Consider the following 27286-nt stretch of genomic DNA (forward strand, 5'->3'; position numbering starts at 1 on the left):
GAGACCGCTCACCGGCATCTGCAGGAAGCCTCTAATACCCAGAAACGCTTTGCCGACAGACGCCGCCGACCTACACCACTCTTTCACCCCTGAGAGCGTGTGTGGCTCTCTACCAGAGACATCCGGCCCTGCCTCCCCTGCAAAAAATTCTGTCCTCGCTTCATTGGTCCCTTCAAGATAAGGGGGAGCCGTTTGTTTGGGGAGTCTCCCACATGCCTTTTGGCGAACACCAAACGTGTTTGCTTGTTTTTTTCTTTAAGCAATGGCTTTTTTCTGGCCACTCCGTAAAGCCCAGCTCTGTGGAGTGTACAGCTTAAAGTGGTCCTATGGACAGATACTCCAATCTCCGCTGTGGAGCTTTGCAGCTCCTTCAGGGTTTTCTTTAGTCTCTTTGTTGCCTCTCTGATTAATGCCCTCCTTGCCTGGTCCGTGAGTTTTGGTGGGCGGCCCTCTCTTGGCAGGTTTGTTGTGGTGCCATATTCTTTGTCTTGACTTTCAAGAATGGCTGAATTGCCTATGGGGAAATGAATGGAGTTTTTGTAGGGTTTTTGGATAAATGCCGAAAATAAGGTCTGTGGTAAACACAGGCTTAGGAGCTCTTATACATTTTGTTCTATGAGATAATCTTCATCAGCTAACGTCACCTTTTGTGAATTTTGAAAAATGTATGTTATATCAAAAAGCACATAAAGGCTTCATTATTCATAAAGGTCATGTTAACTGACTGATATTATCTCATAGAACAAAACGTATAAGATTTCCTAAGCCTGTCTTAACCTCAGAACTTATTTTCGGCGTTTATCCCAAAACCCTGTTCTTTCCCCATTCATTTTCCCCATAAGAATGGCTGAAGGAACCAGAGGTAACTCATTTCCGGTTTTTAGGACTACAAGCTGGCAAACTACTGAAACCAGATCCTAGTCACTAGTCGCACGTTTGAGTGGTAAGGCAAAAGCAACTGACTGTAGACGAAAGTCGAGAAGTGAATTCGGGGGAGGTGCATCTGCAACAGCCAAAAGTTTGACACTATAATGTGGTTTTCCAACAGCAAGGCTCAGATCAACATGGCAGTGTTACAATTGTTTATAAAAGTTATTCTTTATAATGTCGAAATAAACATGGCTCCAACCCCCATATCACACACTCACAAACTAAAATCCTATGTGTGTAGGCCTACATTGTACAATCAATCAGTGAAAGAGAGCCTCAAATATCACAGTCATTTCCACTGTATACCAATGTATTAGCGGCAAATTTGGTTCCTGTTTCAGTCATGTCTTTGGTCACTTTCGTATGGTTAAATAAAAACACCATAATGATTGGTTGATAAGAGATAATCCGACGATGCAGGCAGGTGATGGCTGCAGGATGAAGTTGGTAAAGAGCAACTGCAGAAACTGGCAGTCAAAACTTTATGACCTTTGATCACATTATTTTTGTAAAGTTCATGCAGTCGACATGTAGGCGCAAGTCGGACAATTTTTAACCACTTAATGCAACACACTTTGAAAAGGCATCGTGGTCACGACTTAACAAAAGTGATCGGCTCAAACGCTTTCGATACTACTTACAGACATCCACCAGCAATTTATGAACTTTTACTGTTGAAAAGTGATATCCCAATTGTAAACACAGTAAAGTACACACACTTAAGGGTAAAAAAATATATGTTTTACGCAAAATAGTGTTTTTTAGGAACAACTGCAAACTTCAAGAAGTAAGGCATTTAAGGAATTAGTCTGATGGGAATCTGTGATGTCATCTGCCTCCCCCTTGCATGAGGAACAATAGGGGAGCAATAGAGAACATATATCATGGCATCCCTGGACCTATTGAGATGTTCCTTTTGTTGAGTAAATCAGGTGTTAAATGAGGTGAAAAGGAGACTGGAGTGCCACTTTAAAGGGTAGCTTTCCCAAAAACACCAATGCAATTGCAGCTAGTTCTGGTCTGCTTAATTCACTGACTGTATATGAACCAGAAAAAATGAGGGAGTGGGATGTCTTGCTTCCTCTTACATCTCTGGCAGAGATACTGGATCACCTCTTCCTCTCTGACAGTAGCATCATAAATAGGCATCATAAATAGGCCTAGATATTGACCTGATTTAGCCAACCTCTGCATGTTTCTATTGATATTATGTCAGCATTGACTTGATATTGATCAATATCACAATGTCACCTCTTCAAAGAGATAATTATAATAGAACACTGACTGTAAATGAAGATGAAATCATGTAGATTTTTTGTGTTTCTGCCGTCCAGAGGGAGCGTGCGCTCCTCATCACGCAACTGCGGACAAGAACTGTGTCTAGCTTTCCTCTCCGCTGTTGAAAGGAGTGATAACTGGTGTGGCGTTAAGTATTGAGGATCAACTGAAGTTGAAGATTCCCGGTGTCTGTGACGCCCACCGTTTGGTGCGACACAGACCCGATGGAAAGCGTGGTGAAACGGAGAAGACACTGTCTGTCCTACTGAGTTTTGATGCCAGATAAAGTCAAGTTAGGATGTCAGTTATCCCGTGAGAGCTTTTGTCCCGAATCCATTACAGTGGTTTAGGTGTCAAGCTTATGGTAATGTCGCAGCAGTGTGTAGGTGGGAAATTCCTAGATGTGAGAAGTGTGCAGGAGGAAATGAGACAAAGGAATGTGTAGTATCAGTGGAAAAAGTTTTGTGTGTAAACTGTAGGGGTACCCATGGTGCTGGAGATCAGCGGTGTCCGGTGAGAGAAAGGCAGGTTGAGGTTGACAGGATCAGAGTAGTGCACGTGTCGTATGCTGAGGCAGTGAAGAGAGTAGTTGAGGAAGATGACCCCTTATAGACCCCTTTCTGTGTTTGCAAACATTGCCGCACAAGGGCGATGTGCGCAAGTTGGTGGCAGAACAACCCATGGAAGGATTAAACAGATGGGTATTCAGATAAGATTTACTTGGGTTCCAGCCCATGTGGGGGTGGAGGGGAACGAGGCAGTAGATGCACAGGCTAAACAAGCACCTAGTAGTGGGGATGTTGATGTTGAAGTGTCAATGAGCAAGGCAGAGGCAAAAAGACTGACATATACAGTGATGGTGCAGAGATGGCAGGAGCAGTGTAATATAAATATTAAGGGATGGCATTTATTTCAAGTACAGAGGAAAGTCGGGGAGGGGAGGACGGCAGGAAGGGACAGAAGAGAGGAGGCTATATTTACAAGATTAAGGGTGGGACACAGCCAGTTGAATAAGACACTAAGCATGATAGGAAAGCATCCATCAGGAAAATATGATTATTGTCAGGAAATAGAGACTGTGGAGCATGTATTGCTACAGTGTGGGCAGTATCAGAGGGAAAGAGAGAGGATGAGATTAAGTATGAGGGAGAAGGGGATACAGGAAATTAGTTTAAAGAGTATATTGAGTAGAACGTCATTAGATATAGTATCACATATTTTGTTGTCTTTTTTAAGAGAAACTGGGTTGGCAGGTAGGATTTAGTTTATCCCTGTCTCTGGCCCACACATTTCAGTACGGTAGGTGGCGGTAATGCACCATAACGTTGGATGCCAACCGCCGATAAACCCCACTGAAGAAGAAGATGAAGATACCAAAGAAGAATAAAATATGTGGTTGAATGGGAGGAGTCGCAAACGACGATAGCGGCGGCCCCAAACAATAACTGCCAGATGTTTTTCTTCGTCAGAACATGGCTCTAAAAACATATTGGACGTTTGTGTTTCTTCTTATTGCAGCAGGTCGATCTTTTGCTGAAGATGGTCATCATGAAATGGAGGAGTTTCTGAAAAGGGAGCATTCATTGTCAAAGCCCTATCAAGGTAGCTTCATTTTACAGTATCACCGGTTATTATAGACCCCTTTCTGTGTTTGCAAACACTGCCGCACGAGGGCGATATGCGCAAATTGGTGGCAGAACAAGGGGGAGTTCTTATAGAACGCGAACAAAAAAAGCCTCTATTTACATCTAGTTTATAAGTGCATTTCACACTACTTTTGGATTATAATTGGATTTTAAGGCTCGTAGGAATTTCCTGCTTAATATAATGTTTGTGTCACCATCGCAAATCAATTGCATTATACTTAAAAAACACTTAAACCTCAACCAGTAAAATGGCTGACTAGCTTTTGCTACAGCCTATATCAATGAGCGTTAGCATTCTAGCTAACATCCGCTGCTTCCAAAATAGTGAATTTGCAAATATCACAACCAAATATAATCTTAGCGACTGTTCAAGCAAAATCAAAACATCATTGTACATGCGACATTGCAACAATGTTATACTGACTGTTAAATGTTGATGGTCATAAGATTATTTTTTTCCTCCCACTCCATCAATAGGCTATGTAGGCTACAGCTTGTTTTATATATGTCAGTTGTCCCTCAGTCTATTCTGTGTCGTATGTGTTACAAACAACATTCTAATATAAAGTGTGTGTGTTCAGGTGTGGGTTCCTCCAGCTCCTCCCATTGGGAATTGATGGGCGACGCCATGGTAACCACAGATCAGGTGCGCCTCACATCTGACATGCAGAGCAAGCAGGGGGCAGTGTGGAGCCGCATTGTGAGTAACCTACAGAACACTGCACACTGTAATTATGTCTACATAACTGACACTGATTCTCTCTATGCATATCACATTTTGCATGGCTTTGTCTAAATGGTCATATATATGTGTGTTTGTGTGTCCAGCCCTGTCACCTAAGGGACTGGGAGTTACAAGTGCACTTTAAGATTCATGGCCAAGGCAAGAAGAATCTGAATGGGGATGGACTGGCAATTTGGTACACCAAGGAGCGCATGCAGAAAGGTACTATCCCCACAATGTAGTACTGTCCCCACAATGTAGTTCCAACAGAAATATCATAGCGTCGGTGCATTGTAACTGTCTAAATGCATTTCTGTTGTGTAGGTCCTGTGTTTGGAAACCAGGACCTCTTCACAGGGCTGGGTGTGTTTGTGGACACGTACCCCAATGAGGAAAAACATCTAGAGGTATGTGGATATACCCGCCGGCCTCTTCTATGTGTTTCTGTGGAGGGAAGGAGTAGCTACAGTACTGTTCCATGTTATGTCACATTATATCATAGGGCTTTTATCTCAACTACTTCCTGTTGTTTTTTTTCACTCATTGTACTGTCTGGCAGGGGTGTTTATTTATGTGTCATATCCTGTCAAATCTGGGTTAACATGTCCTGATCTTCCTGTGCTCCGAGAGGGGCTTTAGACAACTGAAACCCAACACATCCTACCTCAATACAGACTTGAGTCATACAAGCAAGCCAATACAGTGGAATATTTGAGGTTTTGTTGGAACGCTTGCTTGGGCAGGGCTCACAGACTTGTGTAAAGGGCCTTGTCTTGTGTTGTGCTCCTCTGTTTTGTGCATCCCTATGGCGACAGGCGCAGAAGACGAGGTACACCACACGCACACAGGTACCCAATGTTTGGACCACCCAACTCTTATACCAAAAGCCTCCCATACCCCTCTCCTTAGCCACTCCCATCAACCCCTAATGAGCATGCTGCCCCATGTTGTTGTTGGTTACTACCCAGTAACAATTGTTTGCACCTTGAGTGTAATTAGCATTTTAATTACTAGGGAATCAGGCAAAGGATACGGTGACTCTCCAACAGGCAAATTGTACCAGCAGGATTGTACTGTTGTAAATGCTGTATCTTTTACCTGTTCTCCTTCTCTCTCACTGTTTTCTGTGTCTCACTCCTTTCTTTTTTCACACCTTCCACCAGAGGATCTTCCCCTTTGTGTTGGCGATGGTGGGGAACGGAAGCATTAGCTACGACCACGAACGAGACGGGCGTCCCACTGAGCTGGGTGGCTGCAACGCCATGGTGCGCAACCTCAAACACGACACTTTCATCTTCATCAGATACGTCCGCCGCAGGCTCACGGTGAGAACACACACAGACACACATTTTAAAGGCTCTATGAAATATCAATAGCCAAGTGATTGTGTAATAACTATGTAATAACTATATAAATAATAATGATGCAATCCGAGATGCATATTGGGTCACTCTGGAGTCTGAGAAAACAGTCATGTTGAAGTGAATTGTTTCAACAAACGTCAGGTATATATGTGCCTTGACTGTACTAGGTAGTGCCTTGGCATACCCTGTTAAGCATACTCTCAATTTCTATCTCCACTAGATTATGATTGACATTGATGGGCAGCATGAATGGAGGGACTGCCTGGACATACCAGGGGTACGGCTGCCCCAGGGCTACTACTTTGGAGCCTCTGCCATCACTGGAGATCTCTCTGGTAGTACTCTCCTCTAATGTGATTCACATAGTAGTGTTAATGAAATGGCATTTACATGGACTTTTTTATTGCCTATGAATTATCGCCTAGTTTTCATTTATTTCCTACTTGATGGTGTTTCATTGAGGTGTCTAATTTCCAGTGAGATGTCCATCCCAGATTATCTCTATAACAAATGTTATTAACTCATTGTGACCACACTGCCCAGAATGAAATTCATGTGATACATAAGTCCAATTCAGAGGGAATGTAGTCTAATAGGAAACTAAGATATTGGCATAGAATTACATATAGAATAATACACTGCTCAAAAAAATTAAGGGAACACTTAAACAACACAATGTAACTCCAAGTCAATCACACTTCTGTGAAATCAAACTGTCCACTTAGGAAGCAACACTGATTGACAATACATTTCACATGCTGTTGTGCAAATGGAATAGACAACAGGTGGAAATTATAGGCAATTAGCAAGACACCCCCCAATAAAGGACTGGTTTTGCAGGTGGTGACCACAGACCACTTCTCAGTTCCTATGCTTCCTGGCTGATGTTTTGGTCACTTTTGAATGCTGGCGGTGCTTTCACTCTAGTGGTAGCATGAGACGGAGTCTACAACCCACACAAGTGGCTCAGGTAGTGCAGCTCATCCAGGATGGCACATCAATGCGAGATGTGGCAAGAAGGTTTGCTGTGTCTGTCAGCGTAGTGTCCAGAGCATGGAGGCGCTACCAGGAGACAGGCCAGTACATCAGGAGACGTGGAGGAGGCCGTAGGAGGGCAACAACCCAGCAGCAGGACTGCTACCTCCGCCTTTGCAAGGAGGAGCAGGAGGAGCACTGCCAGAGCCCTGCAAAATGACCTCCAGCAGGCCACAAATGTGCATGTGTCTTCTCAAACGGTCAGAAACAGACTCCATGAAGGTAGTATGAGGGCCCGACATCCACAGGTGGGGGTTGTGCTTACAGCCCAACACCGTGCAGGACGTTTGGCATTTGCCAGAGAACACCAAGATAGGCAAATTCGCCACTGGCGCCCTGTGCTCTTCACAGATGAAAGCAGGTTCACACTGAGCACATGTGACAGACGTGACAGAGTCTGGAGACGCTGTGGAGAACGTTCTGCTGCCTGCAACATCCTCCAGCATGACCAGTTTTGCGGTGGGTCAGTCATGGTGTGGGGTGGCATTTCTTTGGGGGGCCGCACAGCCCTCCATGTGCTCGCCAGAGGTAGCCTGACTGCCATTAGGTACCGAGATGAGATCCTCAGACCCCTTGTGAGACCATATGCTGGTGCGGTTGGCCCTGGGTTCCTCCTAATGCAAGACAATGCTAGACCTCATGTGGCTGGAGTGTGTCAGCAGTTCCTGCAAGAGGAAGGCATTGATGCTATGGACTGGCCCGCCCGTTCCCCAGACCTGAATCCAATTGAGCACATCTGGGACATCATGTCTCGCTCCATCCACCAACGCCACGTTGCACCACAGACTGTCCAGGAGTTGGCAGATGCTTTAGTCCAGGTCTGGGAAGAGATCCCTCAGGAGACCATCCGCCACCTCATCAGGAACATGCCCAGGCGTTGTAGGGACGTCATACAGGCACGTGGAGGCCACACACACTACTGAGCCTCATTTTGACTTGTTTTAAGGACATTACATCAAAGTTGGATCAGCCTGTAGTGTGGTTTTCCACTTTAATTTTGAGGGTGACTCCAAATCCAGACCTCCATGGGTAGATACATTTGATTTCCATTGATAATTTCTGTGTGATTTTGTTGTCAGCACATTCAACTATGTAAAGAAAAAAGTATTTAATAAGATTATTTCATTCATTCAGATCTAGGATGTGTTATTTTAGTGTTCCCTTAATTTTTTTGAGCAGTGTAATATAGTACTTTCATAGGACTTCTGTGGATATTTTATTGTATTTTGTTCCATTTAAGGTGCTTTTGCTGCAGTTTGCTTTTAATGACAGAAACATTCTGTTCCTCACAGACAATCATGATGTGATCTCCCTGAAACTGTACCAGCTGACGGTGTTACGTAGTGAGACAGAGGAAAAGGAGGAGGAAGAGGAGATCACTCTACCCAGTGTAGATAACATGGACCTACTAAGGAGTAAGGATCGCTACCCCTCTCACACAAACAGAAGAGCATACACATTCATTGGTGTTACTCTATTTGGGTAACATAGTTATTCTTGATGAAAAGCTACAGATACATACTATTAACCAACTCAGTGGCCTTGGTTAGTGTCTGCCCTGGGTTTGGAAGGTTGGGTGTTCGATCCCTGATCATACAAAAAAATACCTTTCTGCTTGTCACTCAGCAATAAGGAGATGGATTGGAGGTAAGGCCCTGGCCTGCGATAGACTAGCGTCCTGTCCAGGGCGTGTAATTGTACATCAAGCTGCCTCACGCTGTAGCAACAGGAGATAGGCTCATGCACCTATGGGCCGCTCTGGGTCCAAGGCTTATGCCTACTTATTAGGGCTCCTTGTCACTCTTGTCACCTCAATGTTTTACCTTTTCTATCCATCCTAACATCTCTCTCTCACTCTATCTCTCTGTCAGTGGGTGAGAATGAAGAGGGGTGGAGTAATATTGCCATGTTCTTCATCATCCTCTTCTCCATGCTGGGCTGTTTCCTGCTCATCGTGGTCGGCCTCATCGTCTACAGCCACTGGAATGAGAACAGACGCAAACGCTTCTACTGAGACGGAGAGAGAGAGAGGCCTCCCATCATAACCACTATTACTGCAGTCTGAGGACAAAACTGCACTAAGACACTGAAGTGACTGACGAGACTGAAGTGACTGACGAGACTGAAGTGACTGACGAGACTGAAATGAGAACAAGACGGAGACACTGACCTCCCAATGTAAACCAATATGCTGACAGACAGCGGTAGCCCTGGGACAACACTAGTGAATCCTGGAAAAGACTGAGCAGCGGATGGATGCATTTAAACACTACAGCAACAAACCACACTGACCCCTGCCATAAGTAGAGAGACACTGATACCTTTTTACTTCCTGTCCCCACCCCCATCCTCACCAACCAGGCCTTACTCTACACACAAATAGAGAGCATATGATTATGGACATGTACTGACAGCTTGAAATGACCCGTGTTGTCATAGTCCAGCGGCTAATTGGCCGGCAGGGGGGTAATGGACAAAATCTGCGATGACACTATAGCCAAAAATACTTATTTAGACATGCCCTATCTGTGTGTGAAATTTGGTGCCTCTTATCACAAAAGGCACAATTTTTTCCCCTGCTGGCTACACTGGACTCTGCCATTGCTGGTTTAGTTTTGTTGTCTTTTTGAGGGTCTGGAGAGATGGATTTATACTGACAGATGAGTTGTTTTAGAATGTCAAAGGGACAAAGTATCCGATGTGTTCTTACTCAACAGCCCACATGACCAGCTCCCATCAGCAGAACACTCTGGCACTTTTCTGCTTCGCTCTAGAAACAGCGTTGGGATAGTTATGTCATATTTGCCTCTATGGTGCTTGCAATCAATGTAAGTCTTTGTGCATTTCAATTGATTCAGACTGTTTTAATTCATTCTCATACTCTCATACATATTTTGTTAGCTTGAAAGATGTATGGTTGCAAATCATTTGTTTTATCGCGTCTTGTCAAATTGAATGTACAATAGTTACTGTAGAGTGCATGAAGGTAATTAAGGTCATTTTTAACTCCGTTTGTCATGATTGATTAGGTAGCTGGTTGATTTTATTATTGTGTGTATGACCATATGAAATGGAAAGGTGACCGATCCCTCTCCCTTCAGGTTGCATGTTCTTAGGGGAATTTATTTAAATGAGTTGCCTGTTACATTTGATTGTTCCTAGTACACTGTTTTAACTTAATTCACATTGTCTGTGTCTTCTAATTGTTATGTGTGGTGTACTCAAATTTGTAAGTTATGCGGAAGAGAGCACAAGTGAGGCTTTGCTGCATCTCATGTCTTCTTGTGGTTGAAAAAGCTTTATTTTCAAGCCACAGACACTTTGTTTCACTATAAGTGTCAGGCTGTGCTGTACCCTTTTTGTTGTTTTGTGTCATATTACCAAATAGCCCTAGCCAGTGGTATGGATTCCAGAACAATGTGTATGTTGCAGTTTCTCCCAGACCTGACATCAGTACGCAACCAATAACATTTCAAAGTCATTTTAAGGAATTATATAATCCCTGCTCTGAAAGGGATGGTTTGGAATTGGGATACTGCAGACGCAATCCATTATAATTCCACATGTTCTGAGAAACTCACCCACTGAGCCTCACTGTATCTGAACCCGGTGTTTTGTCTCCTAATGAGCAATGTTTGAAGACATTGTTGCACTGCTCTCAATTGCCCATGCTTCCTTTTATCCCTCTTGTTAAGCCACCTTGTCTCAGTGTGGGGTGGCAGGTAGCCTAGCAGTTAGAGCGTTTGGCCAATAACTGAAAGGTTGCTAGTTCGAATCTCCGAGCCGACTAGGTAAAAAATATCTGTCCTTGAGCAAGGCACTTAACCTTATTTGCTCCCGGGTCGCCATCAAAGGGCGTCTCAGGAGTGGGATATGCAAAAAAAAAAACATTTTACAACACGCTTGTACATGTGTGAAACAGGACAAATATAAGCACCCCCTATTTGACCTCATCTTTCCACTGAGGAATGTAAAATACGGGAGCTTTTTTACTATGTTGATGGTACACTTGTGTGTTTTTGTTGCCATTAAAGAACAACCTTTAGTGACATTGTTTCCTTACTTCTGCTCTGGAGATGGTAAAGTAGGTTAATTACATGGAAGTGACCATTCAGAGACTATGGATAAGTGTATTTTCTGGATAGATAGGCCTAATTTCAACCAAATGGCAGGTAATGTTGTTTTACCCTAGAAGTCTAATAATGCTGCAGTGGAAATACCAGTATTCTACTCTTCACAAGTCATGTGATTGTATATCATGACAAACAACACATGGTTAGTTTACTTATCACAAGGTCTGCTTGTTCTGCACTTATTTTAAACTTGAAGCTTTGCCCCAGGCATGTCTGGCAAAGTGGGACTATTATATTGTTGACTGTCTTTGTCCCTGAAGAAGAGCATGTTAATAGAGAGGCCATGCCTTGGGGTACTCATCAATAATGACTGAGCCGCATGCTTCAGGCACCATCTCACACTGCCCTGCTGTGCTCCTCAAGATCAATATCTCAACTACTTCAGATGCCTGGGTGGGGCACCTCCGGCTGAGTGGAGTAGGTTATGCCCTCAGCTAGTCCATCAATGTCAACACTATAGGGTTGAGAAACAATGCAGCATTCAACAGAGTAAAAATCAGAGCCAAACGACAGTGCCAATGTTTGTTTTATTATTACAAAATAAAATCCAAATGACCCAAGAGTTCACAGCAGACCCCCTACTAAACCAAAGCATTCAAATGTACCACCATTTTTTTTCTCTTTCTTGGGGTCTTGATCTAGATAGGAAAAAGAAAGTGAAAGGGTCTGCGCTTGTGGACGACCGCTTCCTTCTCTAGCGTGGGTATTTATTGTTTTGGCAAAAGTCTTTCTACATACGAATCAGCCACAACATCAACATCCGCTTGACATTATCTATGGTTTCGAGGGAGAAATTAAAGAAACATCTGGGTTACATGTTGGTTAATAGAGCATCCTTAGATTATGGTGCGAGTATATTGTTGCCTTGGTGATGTATAATTACAAGTGCAACCCACCACTTAGTGAGAGATCATCTAAAACAAACTTCTGGGCTAGCAGATGTGTACCCTAAACAACCCTTCAACAGCTCATTTAAGAGACCTGATCAATTTCTCCCCTCAGTTATCTAGCATTGGGTTTAGATTGGCTTCCATACTTGATACAGGTCACATTCACTATCTTCTATATCAAAGGTTGGGCAATCAAGAAGAGAAAGCAACCGTTCAGTAGTCACTGAAAATTCCTCAAATACAGAAAACAAGCCATGTCACTGTTTACAAATACACCAAATGCACCATGACAGCACAACACACAAGGGGTGGAACAGTGGCAAAGGTACCCACAGGACAAACAGAATAATATTAGTCTGAGGAGAGATTAAATAGCATTAATCCAACAAAAGCATTCAAAACACTCCTTTAGCTTACACCAAAGTTAACAGATTCTTATTTTTTCCATCCTCATAATAATAAGTAAGCAGGAGTAATATTCTTAGCAGATTAGAATGACAGCAGACTGTACTTCTATCCACCATGTTACTAATGAAACAAAATACAAAATGAACTAGAATGGCTTTTTATCTTTACTCCCCAACCCACTACCCACCCACCAAGAGGTAACATGTAGATATACACATTTACTTTCAAAGCATACACACGAAACACACCATAGTAGCAATAAAACTAAAACTGAGGTACAGTGCGACGTACTGAGAGTAATATTGCTTGTACTGGCAACCACAGACAAACAGAGAAGGGTTATTGCAGCATATAATCAGTGGGTTTATGTTTTTTTTTTTGCATAGGCTAGTCAGTTACAGTACATTACAGAGGCGCGTGGAGCAGAAATTAAGAGGGGAACACTTAGGGTGAAAGGAGGAAGACAGGTATTCTCCAATGAGAGGGCTTTAGCATAGTGAGCAAGGTAAATGAAACTGGAACTGACAACTGATGGCATTGGTGCTAATGCTAGATTTCTGATCGATGCCAAATACAGATGCCCATAAAAAAAACAGAATGTTTGCTATTCATGACAATAGGACCGTATGAGTGTATGTGTGTGAGACAAGACGTGTCGGTTGAGTACAGTAATTGTTTAGGTAGAGTACAGGCAAACAATCTCAAAAGATAATTGTGCACTGTGCCTGCACTATCTTAAGGGTGATATATGCAGAGGCAAAACCCCACCTCAGAAAGACAAACATTGGTGTGGGTTGCCACGTAGTTTCTGTTACCATGCTCGGTATGGTCGGGCCCCCCGGGGGGGGAAGTGGTGTCTCATGGTCCAGAGGGATGCAATGAGCCATGGCTAAAGCCCCCATCACTATCACACCTGGGGCTAGTTACCTCATCAGGGACCACATACCCAACCTGACACTCATCCTACTGTGTGCCCTCTGTGCTGGTATACGGTGAGGGGCCATAGCGGACTGGGTGGGGGGATTGAGAAAGAGAGATAGAGCGAGGGATAAGAGCTTCACGCGCCTCTGTGACCATTGAAACAAAAGCAAACAAAGAACAAAAAAGGCAAAAGATGCCTAAAATTAAAAATATTTAATTGCCTATTATTCACACGAGTACTACAGAAAAGATGTCCAATGAATTATGTTCAGATATCGCCGGTGTCTGCAACTGTAGGTAAGAGGAAATGACAGAGCAGATGAATGAATGGATGGATGTTCGTCCATGACTGACTGATAGCCCTTTATCTAGGTAAACATGTGAAAACCAAAACAAGAGTTTGTTTGGCAATAATCTTGCCCAGTAATTAGTGAGCAATGGGACTGAAAAACTATGGGTCCCCATTTTTCTTATTCAAAAACATTAATCACCCTCTCAATTTCTTCATCTTCATTTATCTATTTTGCATAAAAATAAACGCACTTTAGCATCTACATTTGTCGTTTCCCCCCCCCAAACATTCAAAAAACAAACATATCTCATATGATCACAAGAAAAACTAAACAAAGGATTTCTTAACATCGTTTTTTTCCCCCTTCTGATTTACTAATTCAACATCCTTTCAGGTCAGTTCAAACATCAAACTTATCTCGATCATATCCTTGAAATAAAAATACAATGATCACTAAATAAAAATGGGGATGGGAAAAAAACGGAAAAAAACGGATCAACATAAGCACAGATATCAAGGGAAAAAAGCCAATGGCATTTTAAATGTCATACACAACCTTTCTGACAAAATAAATGTTGCCTATTCTACAGGCCACAGTTTCTACAACATGATAGGATCTTGTCTTGTGGTTTCACTCTGTTACGTTTCCTGCTACTCATAACCACATCCTAGAATAAGTTGAGCCGATTGATACGTCAGACTCCGAGACACTTTTACACTTCGGACTCCATTTGTATAAAGGACTCCTCTGGACTATTAGGAAAAACAATGCACGCCATGCTTCAAACATGGGGGGTCTCAAACATTTTTGCCTTCTTTAAAAGCACAAGTCTTTAATATAATCGCCTACTCGTCAAACACAGAAGCCAAAAAACATTTAGTCTACCTGTCCCTAACAACATTTGACCACCATGCCGCAGTAAGGCATTTATTTCCCTATGCCTCAGAAGGAGCACTTAAAATGAGCCTGTTCATATGCCTTCTGAGGGATAGCAAGCTAGATCTACTCAGGGTTTTCTAAAGCTAACCAGCTTCCCATTACAGCACAGGCTTCATCCGTACTACCACCATGAATAACATTTAAAAAATCAGTCATCTCCCTCGAATGAAGGTGATGACACAATCTTTGCAAGAGGGAGGGAATCTGATTTCATTGGTCCTCAACTCAAGGCTCAGTCATTTCATTCATGATTAGTGGAGTTAGCCGTGAGTTAACCTACCCCGGAGCAGGTTAGTTCTGAAGGATTCATTGCCATAGAAATGTACCTGGCTAAAAGTTGAGCCACCATAGAATTAGGAATTCGAATCCTAGGATCTCTATGTGAGCCACTTTCGTATGACCGGTTATCCCGAGTTGAACTCACCAAGTTCACCAAACTCCTCAAACCTGCTTCGTAGGATACCCCTCTGTTGTGGTGCATCTTGAGCCTCATGTCATGTCTGTTCCCTAGCAACCTACCAAGGCAGCTTATGGTGTCTTATCAAAAACATGTTAGTGTGCTAATATGAGCGGGTGAGTCTGTGAGTGCATGACTCTAACCTCTGACTTTCAAGCGTTACTTTTACAGAGTGTCAAGACTTCACACGCTTGAAGACAGACAACTTATTGATTGATAGTTGAAATTAATGTCCGAGTCAATTTCCTTTTTCATTAGCAGTGAAATAATGAACAGTGCATCAGTCCATAACCTACTTGATCAGTAAGTGCTGCATGAAAGCAAATCAATACCCTAAATAATAAAACTATCATTTATCATCACTGCCATTTAAACACACACACCCAAAGCAGCTGGACTTTTGTGCTTCTTATTTTAGGTGGAACTGCAGAGTAAAAATCACATTCACTCCACCACCCAATTCTACAGCTAAGCTTCGACACATGCTGGGCAAGCAACGCACGTCACTGGTTTATCATAACAGAGTGTGCAGCTGCACTAACACTGCACACACAGCAAAGCCACCCCCACTGAATGGAAAATACCAACACAAATCTGTTGCATTGCTTCTACAGGATTCACACCACTGCAAGCCAAGGGAGTATGCAACAGCACATTGCAGGCCCAGTGCAAAGTCATAAAATGATGAAACTAGATACATGGTGTCTATACTTAAACCTTGGTTCACTCCGTCTGAGCCCCACACGGCCAGGGGACTCGTGGCGGAAAAGGAGCGCCACTATCAGGCTCCGGCTGCTACTGGGTAAAAACAGCGGCAACTCGTCATTGTCAGCTTGGGGCCAATTGCCTGGGAGTGGTCCACTATATGAAACACGTGCAGAAAACACACCGTTACTGACACGACGAATCAGAACACACATCTAGCTACACAGGCAGACACATACATTAATTACTCATGCCCTCTATACAAGATCCCAGTGCATTTCTTTAAATAAAAGTGGTCTAAAGCCTGGTGAGTTGAGTGCACTAACTTACACCAGGGGCCAGGAAACTGAGGATACGCTAAATACGACCACACTCACAGCAGCCCCTGGATAACAGCGGTGTTGCCATTCATGTGGGTTATAGTGGTCTCAGCTAAAGCAGGTTTTTAGAGAAGTAACACTAAGACAAGAAAATGATAGAGGGGCAAAGTACTACACTGCTGAACCGTTAGTCTTCCCACCCTCCTCTGGTTTGTACTTTTATTCCCAACAACATACCCCTTACCACTCAGTGAGAGACTGTCAGTCCTTCAAAATGCTGCTGACCCCTCCACACACACACACCACGTTATATCACCACCGGTCTGGGACACACACACACACACACACGGTCGACCACCACAAGGCTTTTTATAGACACCAAGTTACAGGCACAGCGATGGGATAATGTCACGTCTTCAGTTCACTTGGCCCCTCAGACCAGAGATCACACATCAAAACGTCCGTTCCAGTCCATTCAATACCTTTCAGTCTGGCCAAGTGTTGACCAGAGTACTGGTGGAGACATGAGGGACGGGTAGAGGGGAGTCTGATGCTATTGGGACAGTCCAGAGAGAGAGGCTATAAGAGACAGGCACATCTTCACTTCCCCTTCCCAACCTCTTCTCTGGATGCAAATAGCCCTGCTGTCGCTCCACAAGTAAACCAGATGTAGGCTAAGATGACCTCAGGGGTGACATCACTTTGCAGCTGTGCCCTAGATTACACAGTACACACACAAACCCCTGCAAAAACAAAACGAGTTCTATCCGTCACAGTTTGTATCCCCTGATCAGGACTGTCTGGTAGCATTATCTTATGTTTTGGCCCCTATGTGCTGGAGCCTAGGGGTCTGGGGATTGGTGACCGTGGTGGTATGCCATCCTGCCCTGTCCCCACGGAGGTGAAATGTTAGAAGGACCAGAGGAAATGTCCAGGCCAGACAGTGGGGTGGGAGAATGAGGGACAGGGGTGGGTGGGTAGATGTAGTCAATTCTGTGACAGCGTCAGTACCTCTTCTTACCACTTGGTAGATCTCTCTAGAAGTTGGCATTTTCTCATCATCCCCATGGCAAGAACTAAACAAAGCAGACGAGGGACCATCCATGGGTATTAAAGAATTAAACCATCAGCCACATGAAACATCTTTCTCAAATAACATTTTCTTTTTGTCATCATTGGCGTCATTTTATGGATCATAACTGACAAGCATGTCAAACAGCAGGACAACCTGGTTAATTTGGTGAGTCGTTGTGGGGCATTTCATTTGCTGGTGGTGTCTGAATTATTGTTATGATGACAATGACAAGGGCACTCCTGGGTCTCCTTCCCTAAAGCGAAGATCCGGCAGGAGCAGCAGCCTCTGGGTGGTTGGTGGTGGAGCTCAGACCAGGCGGTCTCCGGTGCTGGCGGTCTGGCCCTTGGGCTGAGGCTCAGGGGTTCTCTCTTTGTGTCTGATGTTGTGGTGGTGCTCAGAGGCAGAGCAGCAGTCCCCCCTGGCCCCCTGACACACCCGCTCCTCGTCCTCCTCCGGCCCAGAGCCCTCGTCCAGTTGGCACACACACACCTCGATCCCCGAGTCGCCCGTCACATGCCTGCGCCGGGTCATCAGCTCCTCCTCCAGCGGTCGTTCTGATTGGCTGGGCGCAGACGCAGATTCCTGGTCTGCTGAGGAACTAGAGGCCTGCTCCTCTCTTGGAATGTCCTCTATTGGGGGCTCCAGCACCACGGCAGCTTCTGATTGGATGGGGGGCAGTAGGATGGCAGGGGTGGTCCCTGGGGGGATCTCGGAGTAAGGTGGAGGGGGAGTCGGGGGATGACCCACCACCTCTTCATAGTCAGGAAGCTTGCAGTCTGTCCAGAACCCTGGGAGTAAATACAAAAAAAACACAGGAGTCAACCATCTTACCAGTCTCGATAGGGTTAGCTGGTGTTTAACTAATTAACTCATTGTCAGATGTGGTTCTGAATCTGCTAAGAACCATCTGCAACCACCAGGCCTAGTTATTGTAAACAGTTAACTCAGAGGGACAGGTGGTGAAGTAATTTCAGGGCTGTAGGGTTTGGAGGCTTCCAGCCCAGTGCAGATGGGGGCAATAAGTGTCCCGTGGGAGCTAAAAGACTCACTCAAGTTGAGGGGTGGAGGGGAGATGAAAGAGCTGGAAGCGCCCTGGTAGGCCATAAGGCTGATTTCGCGCTGGCGCTGTTCCTGCTGCAGCCGCATCTTGACCCGACGGTGACGGTAGGCACAGCAGCAACTCAGCATTATGATGAGGGTCCACACCAGCCAGAACCCTGTGTAACAGGGTTGGTTATGTTTCCACTTGCCTCTAAAGAAATGTGTATTTAATGTTCAAGCACTCTTATTGGTTGGTTCAATTCCGATGACAATAAGGCGTGTTGTTATTGGCGCCGCTTGCAGATAGGGGAAGATTGAGAACGTTAGGTCTCCCCAGTATGAAAATGTGATGCAAAGGGTAGGTCACGTTCTGAATACTGTATTCTATTTTTAAATGCGTACAAGTTTGCTGTACATTCCTGATTTATACATGTGTGGGTATATGGTACCTGTTAGGGATTGAGGAGCTTCCTGGGATGTGCTTTGGTATATGATTGCTGTATAAGAGTGTTAGCTAGCATGCACCAATGTAATGGTCACATAAGCTCACTGCTAACAGTTGTTTTCATGCTACAGATCTTACCAGACAGCCATCAACATCATTAAGCCCTACACAACTAACATGCCGTTTCCTATTTAATCACAGATAATAAATAACGATCAACTGGGACCACTGGCTGGGGTGATTTATTAAACTAAACACAAAGCAAGGAGAGTAGGATTAACATCTATTACACTTGCACAAAACAATCACATAGTTACATTCTCCATCGACTCCTTTTGACCTATGCTAATTAGGTTTAACGTTATTGATTTCAGCACCAAAACATGATTAACTGTCAAATTAGTGACTCAATTAAACAAAGTGACAAATTCAGAGATTCCTATCATGAAGAATAAGTAATGGAAAAATCGTCAGAAAATAAATATGGGAACGGGGGAGGAAATAGGGACTGAGTGGTGCCAGAAAAAGAGAGGAGAGAATAGAGGACAATGAACATACACCACAGCTCATAGTAGTAAGTGCAGCACTCGGTCTCCCCGCAGCAGTAGCCCATCTCACACCGGTATTGCTCATTGTTCACTCCAAAACAGAACTCCTTTCCCTAAACACAAACATACACACAGGCATGTTATTCAGTGACATCTCACACAACACAAATATGAGAAAAGCTATGTATTATGCATACACGCACGCACAACTGTTTGACATAACTTCACATTGGCATTTACTGCACAAAACACTGTAGAAAGCATGCAGGCACAGACATACTTTCACTGGGGATGAAAATTGTAAGCGCATTCAATGTTTTGAAAATCAAAATAGGTAGCTAGCTAAGTGACATCTCATGATTATACAACCATGTCATCGTAGAAGCTACCAAATGCCCTCACAAAGTAGTTTTAAAGAAGGTTAGTTAACTAACGTTACCTTTTTAACTAGGTACTACTGAGGTAAGCTAGCTAATCAACAACAGGTGTGTGGCCAGTAGCTAACGGTAACAGCAAGCTATGCATCACTGCCAACAAATAAATAACAGGAAAAACGCATTTAGTTAACGTTAGCTACAAAGTTAGCCAGCTAACTGGTAATTTAGCATGCTAGCTAGCTATGTTTGTTTACTGGTGGTAGTTAACAACCAGCTATTGAAGTGTTTATTTTTTTTATTGTATACTTCAAATTGTGGCCACTTACAGTATAACAGATCAATTATATCGCCGTATTGTCTACAAATGTTTGCAAGCGTTAGCTAACGAGCTATTTAGCTGTGGCTAGTTTATCAGCTAGTCTTAAAGGGTGTTGTTGGTAAGATTTCGGATAAGATCGTATATGTATTTCAAGTTATAAACATTGTGTAACTATATCAAGAAACACTCGATTTGTCCAAACTGACGTCATGCAAAGTTGGAGTTGCTAGCGAGCCATGCCCAAGTTCCTTTGTGGGGAAACAAAAACGCACAATAGAAGGCCTACTTCCAGCTGCGATCCACGGTCTTGGTTGAAAGCGCCTACAGCGCTATGAAAGCAAACTGCAGCTTACCTGTACCAACCAGGTCCCGGTGCAAAGCAGACCTACAATGGATCCCAGTGTTTTCTGTGGCATATTTCCCCGTTGTTGGCCGAGAACACGACGGGAATCATATAGCAGTTGTTCCAGAACTTGAACAGCTAATTCAAACCGTTACGTGCGAGACATATTTTGTCCCTGTCGGAAGGCGTTCTGATTCTCAACCAGAACAGAATAGTTATATTTTGTTACCAGCCACTTGAGGGCGGTGTTGTGTCATACAACACCAACTGGATAAGTATTACTTTTGTGCAGCTGATACAATTTAAACTGGTACCACAGATAGAACAATGAGCCAGATGTTTCAATCTGAAGCATCCGGTTGGCGTTTCCACTCACCACCAAATATGGTGACGAAAGGAAGCCCAGTGGCCGGCAGTGGGAGAAGATTAAACATCGATTAAACATTTGATCTCAATACAGTTTTCTGTTCCCAAAACTAAAATATGTTACTAACAGAGTGGACTAAGTTTTGTAGACTTTACCATTTGCCAAAGTATTTAAAAATGTAGTTATTGCCCACGCGCACTTCACAGAGTAGGCGTTCCCTAACGGAAATATGCAAATACTTGCTAGAACACGCCAATAGGATCTCACTAGCTCGTGCTTGGCTCTGCCACCTCCTTGCTTGTTCTGCCCACTATGATTCATTTGCTCATATTGGAAACGATAGGCTGTGGTCTATCTTGAGATATTTATAAAACAATATATTTGCTAGTACTGTAGTAACGTTCATCTCACTCAGACAAGAAAAAGAATAGCTAATAGTAAATACTTACTATGGAAAAAGTCTCAAATTATAGCTAAGAGCACGTTACCTGTAGACCTTTTGTCTGAGTGAGATAAGCCACAGGAAATTATGATCATTTATTAACATTGGCATTTCGTAGTATTTCCATAGATTTTAATTAGAAAAACTGAAATAATCGCAAATATAAATGTTTTGCACACAATCGATCATTCATTGTGGGGTTATGATGGGGGTGTAGCTCAGTTGGTAGAGCATGGCGCTTGCAACGCCAGGGTTGTGGGTTCGATTCCCACGGGGGGCCAGTATGAGAATGTATGCACGCACTAACTGTAAGTCGCTCTGGATAAGAGCGTCTGCTAAATGACTAAAATGTAAAAATGGCTCAAAGTGGCTACGCCCGGTCAAAGAATGGCCAGGGTTGTGCTTTATGTTGACGTCACGGCTACCAAAGCTACGGAGAGGTCGTCACTAGTTACCCCAGCCACAAAGTCATAAACCCCGTTTATTTCTAAAATCTATCCGAATATTTTAACCCTAACCTTAACCACACTGCTAACCTTATGCCTAACCTTAAATGAAGACCATTTTACGATATAGCCTATTTTAACTTTGACTGTGGTAACTACGGAGAGTTTCACAGCTGTTCGAATAATTAATTCAGTCAGATGCTACTACTGTAGCTACTTTGCTAGCTAATCCACATAGCCTGAAAAGGAGCCATTAGCTGAGCAAACCATGGTAAGTAGCCTGCAATATCATCTGCAATATTATAAACAAAGAGTTGAAATGGAGCTGTATGTCTAGCTAAATGCTGAAATTCGACAAGTACACCAGTAAAATGGCCTTATTGAAGAGCTCAGTGACTTTCAATGTGGCGCCATCATAGGATGCCACCTTTCCAACAAGTCAGTTCGTCAGATTTCTGCCCTGCTAGAGCTTCCCCGGTCAACTGTAAGTGCTGTTAATGTGAAGTGGAAACATCTAGAAGCAACAACGGCTCAGCCGCGAAGTGGTAGGCCACACAAGCTCACAGAACAGGACCACTGAGTGCTGTCCTTGGTTGCAACACTCACTACCGAGTTCCAAACTGCCTCTGGAAGCAACGTCAGCACAAGAACTGTTCAGCAGGAGCTTCATGAAATGGGTTTCCATGGCCGAGCAGCTGCACACAAGCCTAAGATCACCATGCGCAATACCAAGCGTCAGCTGGGGGGTTGTAAAGCTCGCCGCCATTGGACTCTGGAGCAGTAGAAACGCGTTCTCTGGCGTGATGAATCACGCTTCACTATCTTGCAGTCTGACTGACTAATCTGTGTTTGGTGGATGCCAGGAGAACGCTAGAAGCCCCAAATGCATAGTGCCAACTGTAACGTTTGGTGGAGAAATAATGGTCTGGGGCAGTTTTTCATGGTTTGGGCTAGTCCCCTTAGTTCCAGTGAAGGGAAATCTTAACACTACAGCATACAATGACATTCTAGACAATTTTGTGCTTCTAACTTTGTGGCAACAGTTTGGGGAAGGCCCTTTCCTGTTTCAGCATGACAATGCCCCTGTGCACAAAGCGAGTTCCATACAGAAATGGTGTGGAAGAGCTTGACTGGCCTGTGCAGAGCCCTGACCACAACCCCATCAAACACCTTTGGGATGAATTGGATCGCCGACTGTGAGCCAGGCCTAATCACACAACGTCAGTGCCCAACCTCACTAATGCTCTTGTGGCTGAATGGAAGCAAGTCCCTGCAGCGATGTTCCAACATCTAGTTGCAAGCCTTCCCAGAAGAGTGGAGGCTGTTATAGCAGCAAAGGGGGGACCAACTCCATATTAATGCCCATGAGTTTGGAATGAGATGTTCGACGAGCAGGTGTCCACATAATTTTGGTAATGTAGTATACAATATTGTATTGGTATGGGTGAGAGAGTAGTCAGTTATCCCATTAAGATAGAACTGAAACATTATTTTGAAATTATCAGTAAATGTAAAAACAAAAAAGCAATTCGTACCATAAAACTTTTTGACAAATGGAACATTTATTTCGACATGTAATATCCCTGTCTAGGTTAAGTGTATGTACACTTGTCTGTATAGTTCTGTTTTTGTATTTGTGTTATTGTTCATAATTAAAAATAAATACAAAAAAAGTAGTCAGTTATCCCTAAGTAAGTGTGACGCAGCTAACGTTAACGTTAGCTAGCGCAGTACTTAACTGCTAACGTTAGCCAACTACAGTCTGAACCTGCCAATAAGGTTTGTACCTGGCTGGACATGTCTGTTGTCATTCAAGCAAATCATTCATTACTGTGTTGTAACTGTCAGAACAGAACCAATCATATCAGTCGTGCTACTGTGGTGCATAGGCTTGCTATAGCTAGCTAGCTAAGAACAATGTTTCAAATGTTATGGACACGTTTTTACCTTGTGATTGGCAATCAGCTATCTAAAACAATAAGTATGGCTTAATCTGATTCCTGCAATAATAAGGTACCCTAGTCTCTTACCTGACTACAGAGAGTCACCTGTGGTCTCTCAATTTACTTAGCTAGTCCTAATTATTGTTGCCTGCTCAGGTATGTAAGCTACAGCAATTGTGACATTAGCTATGTCACAAGGATGTGGCTAGATAATCTGCTGTCTTTTTAGTTGGCTGGCTCAAAAAGTACAGTGACATCAGTGTATAAGTAGACCTCATAAGCATCCCTCATTTTTACAGTCAGACCAATAGAATAATCTTCTTGCTGTGCACTTGTCTGACCCTAGCTGTCCAATCAAAGGCCCCTGTGAATGTAGGCCATGGCAAGAGGCTAACAGCTAAGTCTGTGCTCTTATTGCTTCTTGCCTCATGCACTCGGAGCTCGGGCTCTTCTGGATTAATCTGTGCCAATCCTAATCACACCAGGGCGTGTCGTGATTGGCCGAGGTTGCCCGTGGCACCTGGCCTTGCATTGTTTCTGCTCTGGTGTGTTGTCTCTGTTATGCAATAACGTGCTTTCAGGTAACCCTGTTAACAAAACAGAAGTGGTTTGGAGCTGGACCACCTGCTGTTAATTATGTTTGAACATAATGCCTCGTTGTCTAGGTTCTAATTATCTCATTACATATCTATAACCTAAGTACCAACTTGTGTTGTTTGTAATGATGTCACCTGACCTCGTGTGTGTTGCACTGCAGGGCTCTTTCCATCTCCCCCCCCCCCCACACACACACACACAATCCAAAATGGCATAGCAGTGCGGTCGTGTTCTTTGTTGTGTGTCTGTGTAAATAGCCAGTTTTTTGTATTTTTCTTACATATTTCCCTATCACACTTTTCATCCTTCTACAAAATATACTTTCCAACAACCCGCCTCACTCAATGTGGAACGGATTCTATTATTGACTTACCTTTTATCTAGAATCTCCAGTTGATACCAGCTAGCCAGCTAACTAGCTACTTGCTATTAGCCACCGTTAGCGGTTTTCACCCAGAACATCAGATTTTCTGCCGGAATAACTGAATCACTGGACATTAACACCGGATCGCAACTAGCTAGCCGCAACCGAATTGGATGTTGCTGTTTGGCTAATCACCACTGCCCCTGAAGCAAGCACCAGTTAGCCTTGAGCCAGGCCCATATCCTGGCTATCTACCCCTCTGTCTACCGGACGGGAGTAGCCAGCTAACTAGCTACTTGCCATTAGCCACCGCTAGCGGTTTCTCACCATTGTCCATGGCCTGCACTACCTACCAGCCAGCTCTAGCCTGGACTATTATCCGCCAGTCTGCACTGTCTGCACAGCGCATTATCGACCCAGAACATATCGGTTTTTCTGCCGGAATCACTGATTCACTGGACTTTTAACACCGGATCATCGTAGCTAGATAGCTGCAATCAAATGGACGTTGTTGTTGGCTAATCAGCCTCAAGCTAGCCGCGAGCCAGGCCCTTCTCCCGGGTGCTATCTTCCTCTCTGTCAACCGGACGGGACCTTCTAGTGTTGACACGGAGCCACGCCGATCCAACACGACTGGTCTGCCAACGAAATCGTCTGATGTGATTACAACGGGTTTCCCGTTACGACGTCGACTACGAAGATCCATCTGCTAGCCCCGGCCCGCTAGCACACGCTAGCCATGGCCTCTTGCTCACTAGTGCTATAGCAGCCCCCGAACTACCTCCGAACTCTCCTATTGCTGTTCACCGGACCTTATGATAACTCAGCTATACAGCTGATGCCTGCTGGACTGTTCCGTTATACGGTACTACATCCTGTTTATGTTTAGCCTCAGCCCAAACTTTGTCGCCATACCAGCTGTTGTCTTAGCTCTCGAATAACACCTGTGATTGCTTTATGCCTCTCTCCCATTTCAATATGCCTTGCTTATTGCTGTTTCGGTTATTTCTTATTGTACTATTTCACTGTAGATCCCCCAGCCCAGCTCAACCTGCCATAGATAGCTCCTTTGTCCCATCACCCATACACGCAGAGACCGACTCAATCGGTGCCTCCAGTGATGCTATCTCTTTCATCGTTACCCAACGCTTGGGTTTACCTCCACTGTACTCATATCCTTCCATATCCTTTTCTGTACATAATGCCCTGAATCTATACTACAACGCCCGGAAACCTGCCCCTTTTTTTCTCTGTACCCAACACACTAGAAGACCAGTACTTAAAGCCTTTAGCCGTATCCTTATTCTACTCCTCCTCTGTTCCTCTGGTGATGTAGAGGTTAACACAGGCCCTGTAGCCCCCAGTATCACTCCTCCCCAGGCGTTATCATTTGTTGACTTCTGTAACCGTAAAAGCATTGGTTTCTTGCACGTTAACATCTGAAGCCTTCTCCCTAAGTTTGAGTTATTCACTGCGTTAGCACACTCCGCCAACCCTGATGTCCTAGCAGTGTCTGAATCCTGGCTTAGGAAGGCCACCAAAAATTCAGACATTTCCATCCCCAACTACAACATTTTCCGTCTCGACAGAACTGCTAAAGGGGGTGGGGTTGCAATCTACTGTAGAGATAGCCTGCAGAGCTCTATCGTACTATCCTGGTCTGTGCCCAAACAGTTTGAGCTTCTACTTCTAAAAATCCACCTTTCCAGAAATAAGTCTCTCACTGTTGCCGCTTGCTACAGACCCCCCTCAGCCCAGAGCTGTGCCCTTGACACCATATGTGAACTAATTGCCCCCCATCTATCCTCAGAGTTCGTACTGCTTGGTGACCTAAACGGGGATATGCTTAACACCCCGGCCAACCTACAATCTAAACTAGATGCCCTCAATCTCACAAAAATTATCAACGAACCTACCAGGTACAACCCTAAATCTGTAAACATGGGCACCCTCATAGATATCATCCTGACAAATTTACCCTCTAAATACACCTCCGCTGTCTTAAACCAGGATCTCAGCGATCACTGCCTTATTGCCTGCGTCCGTAATGGGTCCGGGGTCAAACGACCACCCCTCATCACTGTCAAACGCTCCCTAAAACACTTTAGCGAGCAGGCCTTTCTAATTGACCTGGCCCTTGTATCCTGGATGGATATTGACCTCATTCCGTCAGTAGAGGATGCCTGGTTGTTCTTTAAAAGTGCTTTCCTCTCAATCTTAAATAAGCATGCCCCATTCAAAAAATTCAGAACTAAGAACAGATACAGCCCCTGGTTCTCCTCAGACTTGACTGCCCTTGACCAGCACAAAAACATCCTGTGGCGTACTGCATTAGCATCGAACAGCCCCCGCGATATGCAACTTTTCAGGGAAGTCAGGAACTAATATACACAAGCAGTTAGGAAAGCAAAGGCTAACTTTTTCAAACAGAAATTTGCATCCTGTAGCACTAACTCCAAAAAGTTTTGGGACACTGTAAAGTCCATGGAGAATAAGAGCACCTCCTCCCAGCTGCCCACTGCACTAAGGCTAGGAAACACTATCACCACCGATAAATCTACAATAATCGAGAATTTCTAAAAGCATTTTGCTACGGCTGGCCATGCTTTCCACCTGGATACCACTACCCCGGCCACCAGCTCTGCACCCTCCGCTGCAACTTGCCCATGCCCCCCTCATTTGCTCATTTGCACCCCAGTATCTCTATTTGCACATCATCTCTTGCACATCTATCATTCCAGTGTTAATACTAATTGTAATTATTTTGCACTATAGCCTATTTATTGCCTTACCTCCATAACTTGCCACATTTGCACACACTGTATATATATTTTCTGTTGTATTTTTGACTTTATGTTTTGTTTTACCCCATATGTAACTCTGTGTTGTTGTTTTTATCGCACTGCTTTGCTTTATCTTGGCCAGGTCGCAGTTGT

The 27286-nt window shown here is 44.0% G+C and overlaps 2 protein-coding genes across 4 annotated transcripts; one reads left to right on the plus strand and one right to left on the minus strand.

Annotated features, from left to right (window-relative positions):
* The first annotated feature begins 3598 nt into the window (after positions 1 to 3598).
* LOC121582518 (VIP36-like protein) lies at positions 3599 to 11026 on the plus strand. Of its 2 annotated transcripts, XM_041898370.2 has the most exons (9): positions 3599 to 3810; positions 4436 to 4554; positions 4683 to 4800; positions 4903 to 4985; positions 5394 to 5426; positions 5742 to 5903; positions 6163 to 6277; positions 8270 to 8392; positions 8849 to 11026. In XM_041898370.2, exons 1-9 carry the CDS (start codon positions 3681 to 3683, stop codon positions 8989 to 8991), a joined length of 1026 nt encoding a protein of 341 aa, XP_041754304.1. In that variant the 5' UTR covers positions 3599 to 3680; the 3' UTR covers positions 8992 to 11026. The 2 variants fall into 2 exon arrangements, with proteins under 2 accessions (XP_041754304.1, XP_041754305.1); XM_041898371.2 differs by lacking the exon at positions 5394 to 5426.
* Positions 11027 to 11618: 592 nt separating this feature from the next.
* Positions 11619 to 20458, minus strand: LOC121582519 (WW domain-binding protein 1). Of its 2 annotated transcripts, XM_041898372.2 has the most exons (4): positions 20202 to 20452; positions 19163 to 19265; positions 18168 to 18335; positions 11619 to 17906 (listed from the first exon to the last, which is right to left on the minus strand). In XM_041898372.2, exons 1-4 carry the CDS (start codon positions 20262 to 20264, stop codon positions 17425 to 17427), a joined length of 816 nt encoding a protein of 271 aa, XP_041754306.1. In that variant the 5' UTR covers positions 20265 to 20452; the 3' UTR covers positions 11619 to 17424. The 2 variants fall into 2 exon arrangements, with proteins under 2 accessions (XP_041754306.1, XP_041754307.1); XM_041898373.2 differs by lacking the exon at positions 18168 to 18335 and having other exon boundaries at positions 20202 to 20458.
* Between the last annotated feature and the right edge of the window lie 6828 nt (positions 20459 to 27286).

The sequence above is a fragment of the Coregonus clupeaformis genome, chromosome 15 (genome assembly GCF_020615455.1).
Source record: "Coregonus clupeaformis isolate EN_2021a chromosome 15, ASM2061545v1, whole genome shotgun sequence".
Lineage (NCBI taxonomy): Eukaryota > Metazoa > Chordata > Actinopteri > Salmoniformes > Salmonidae > Coregonus > Coregonus clupeaformis.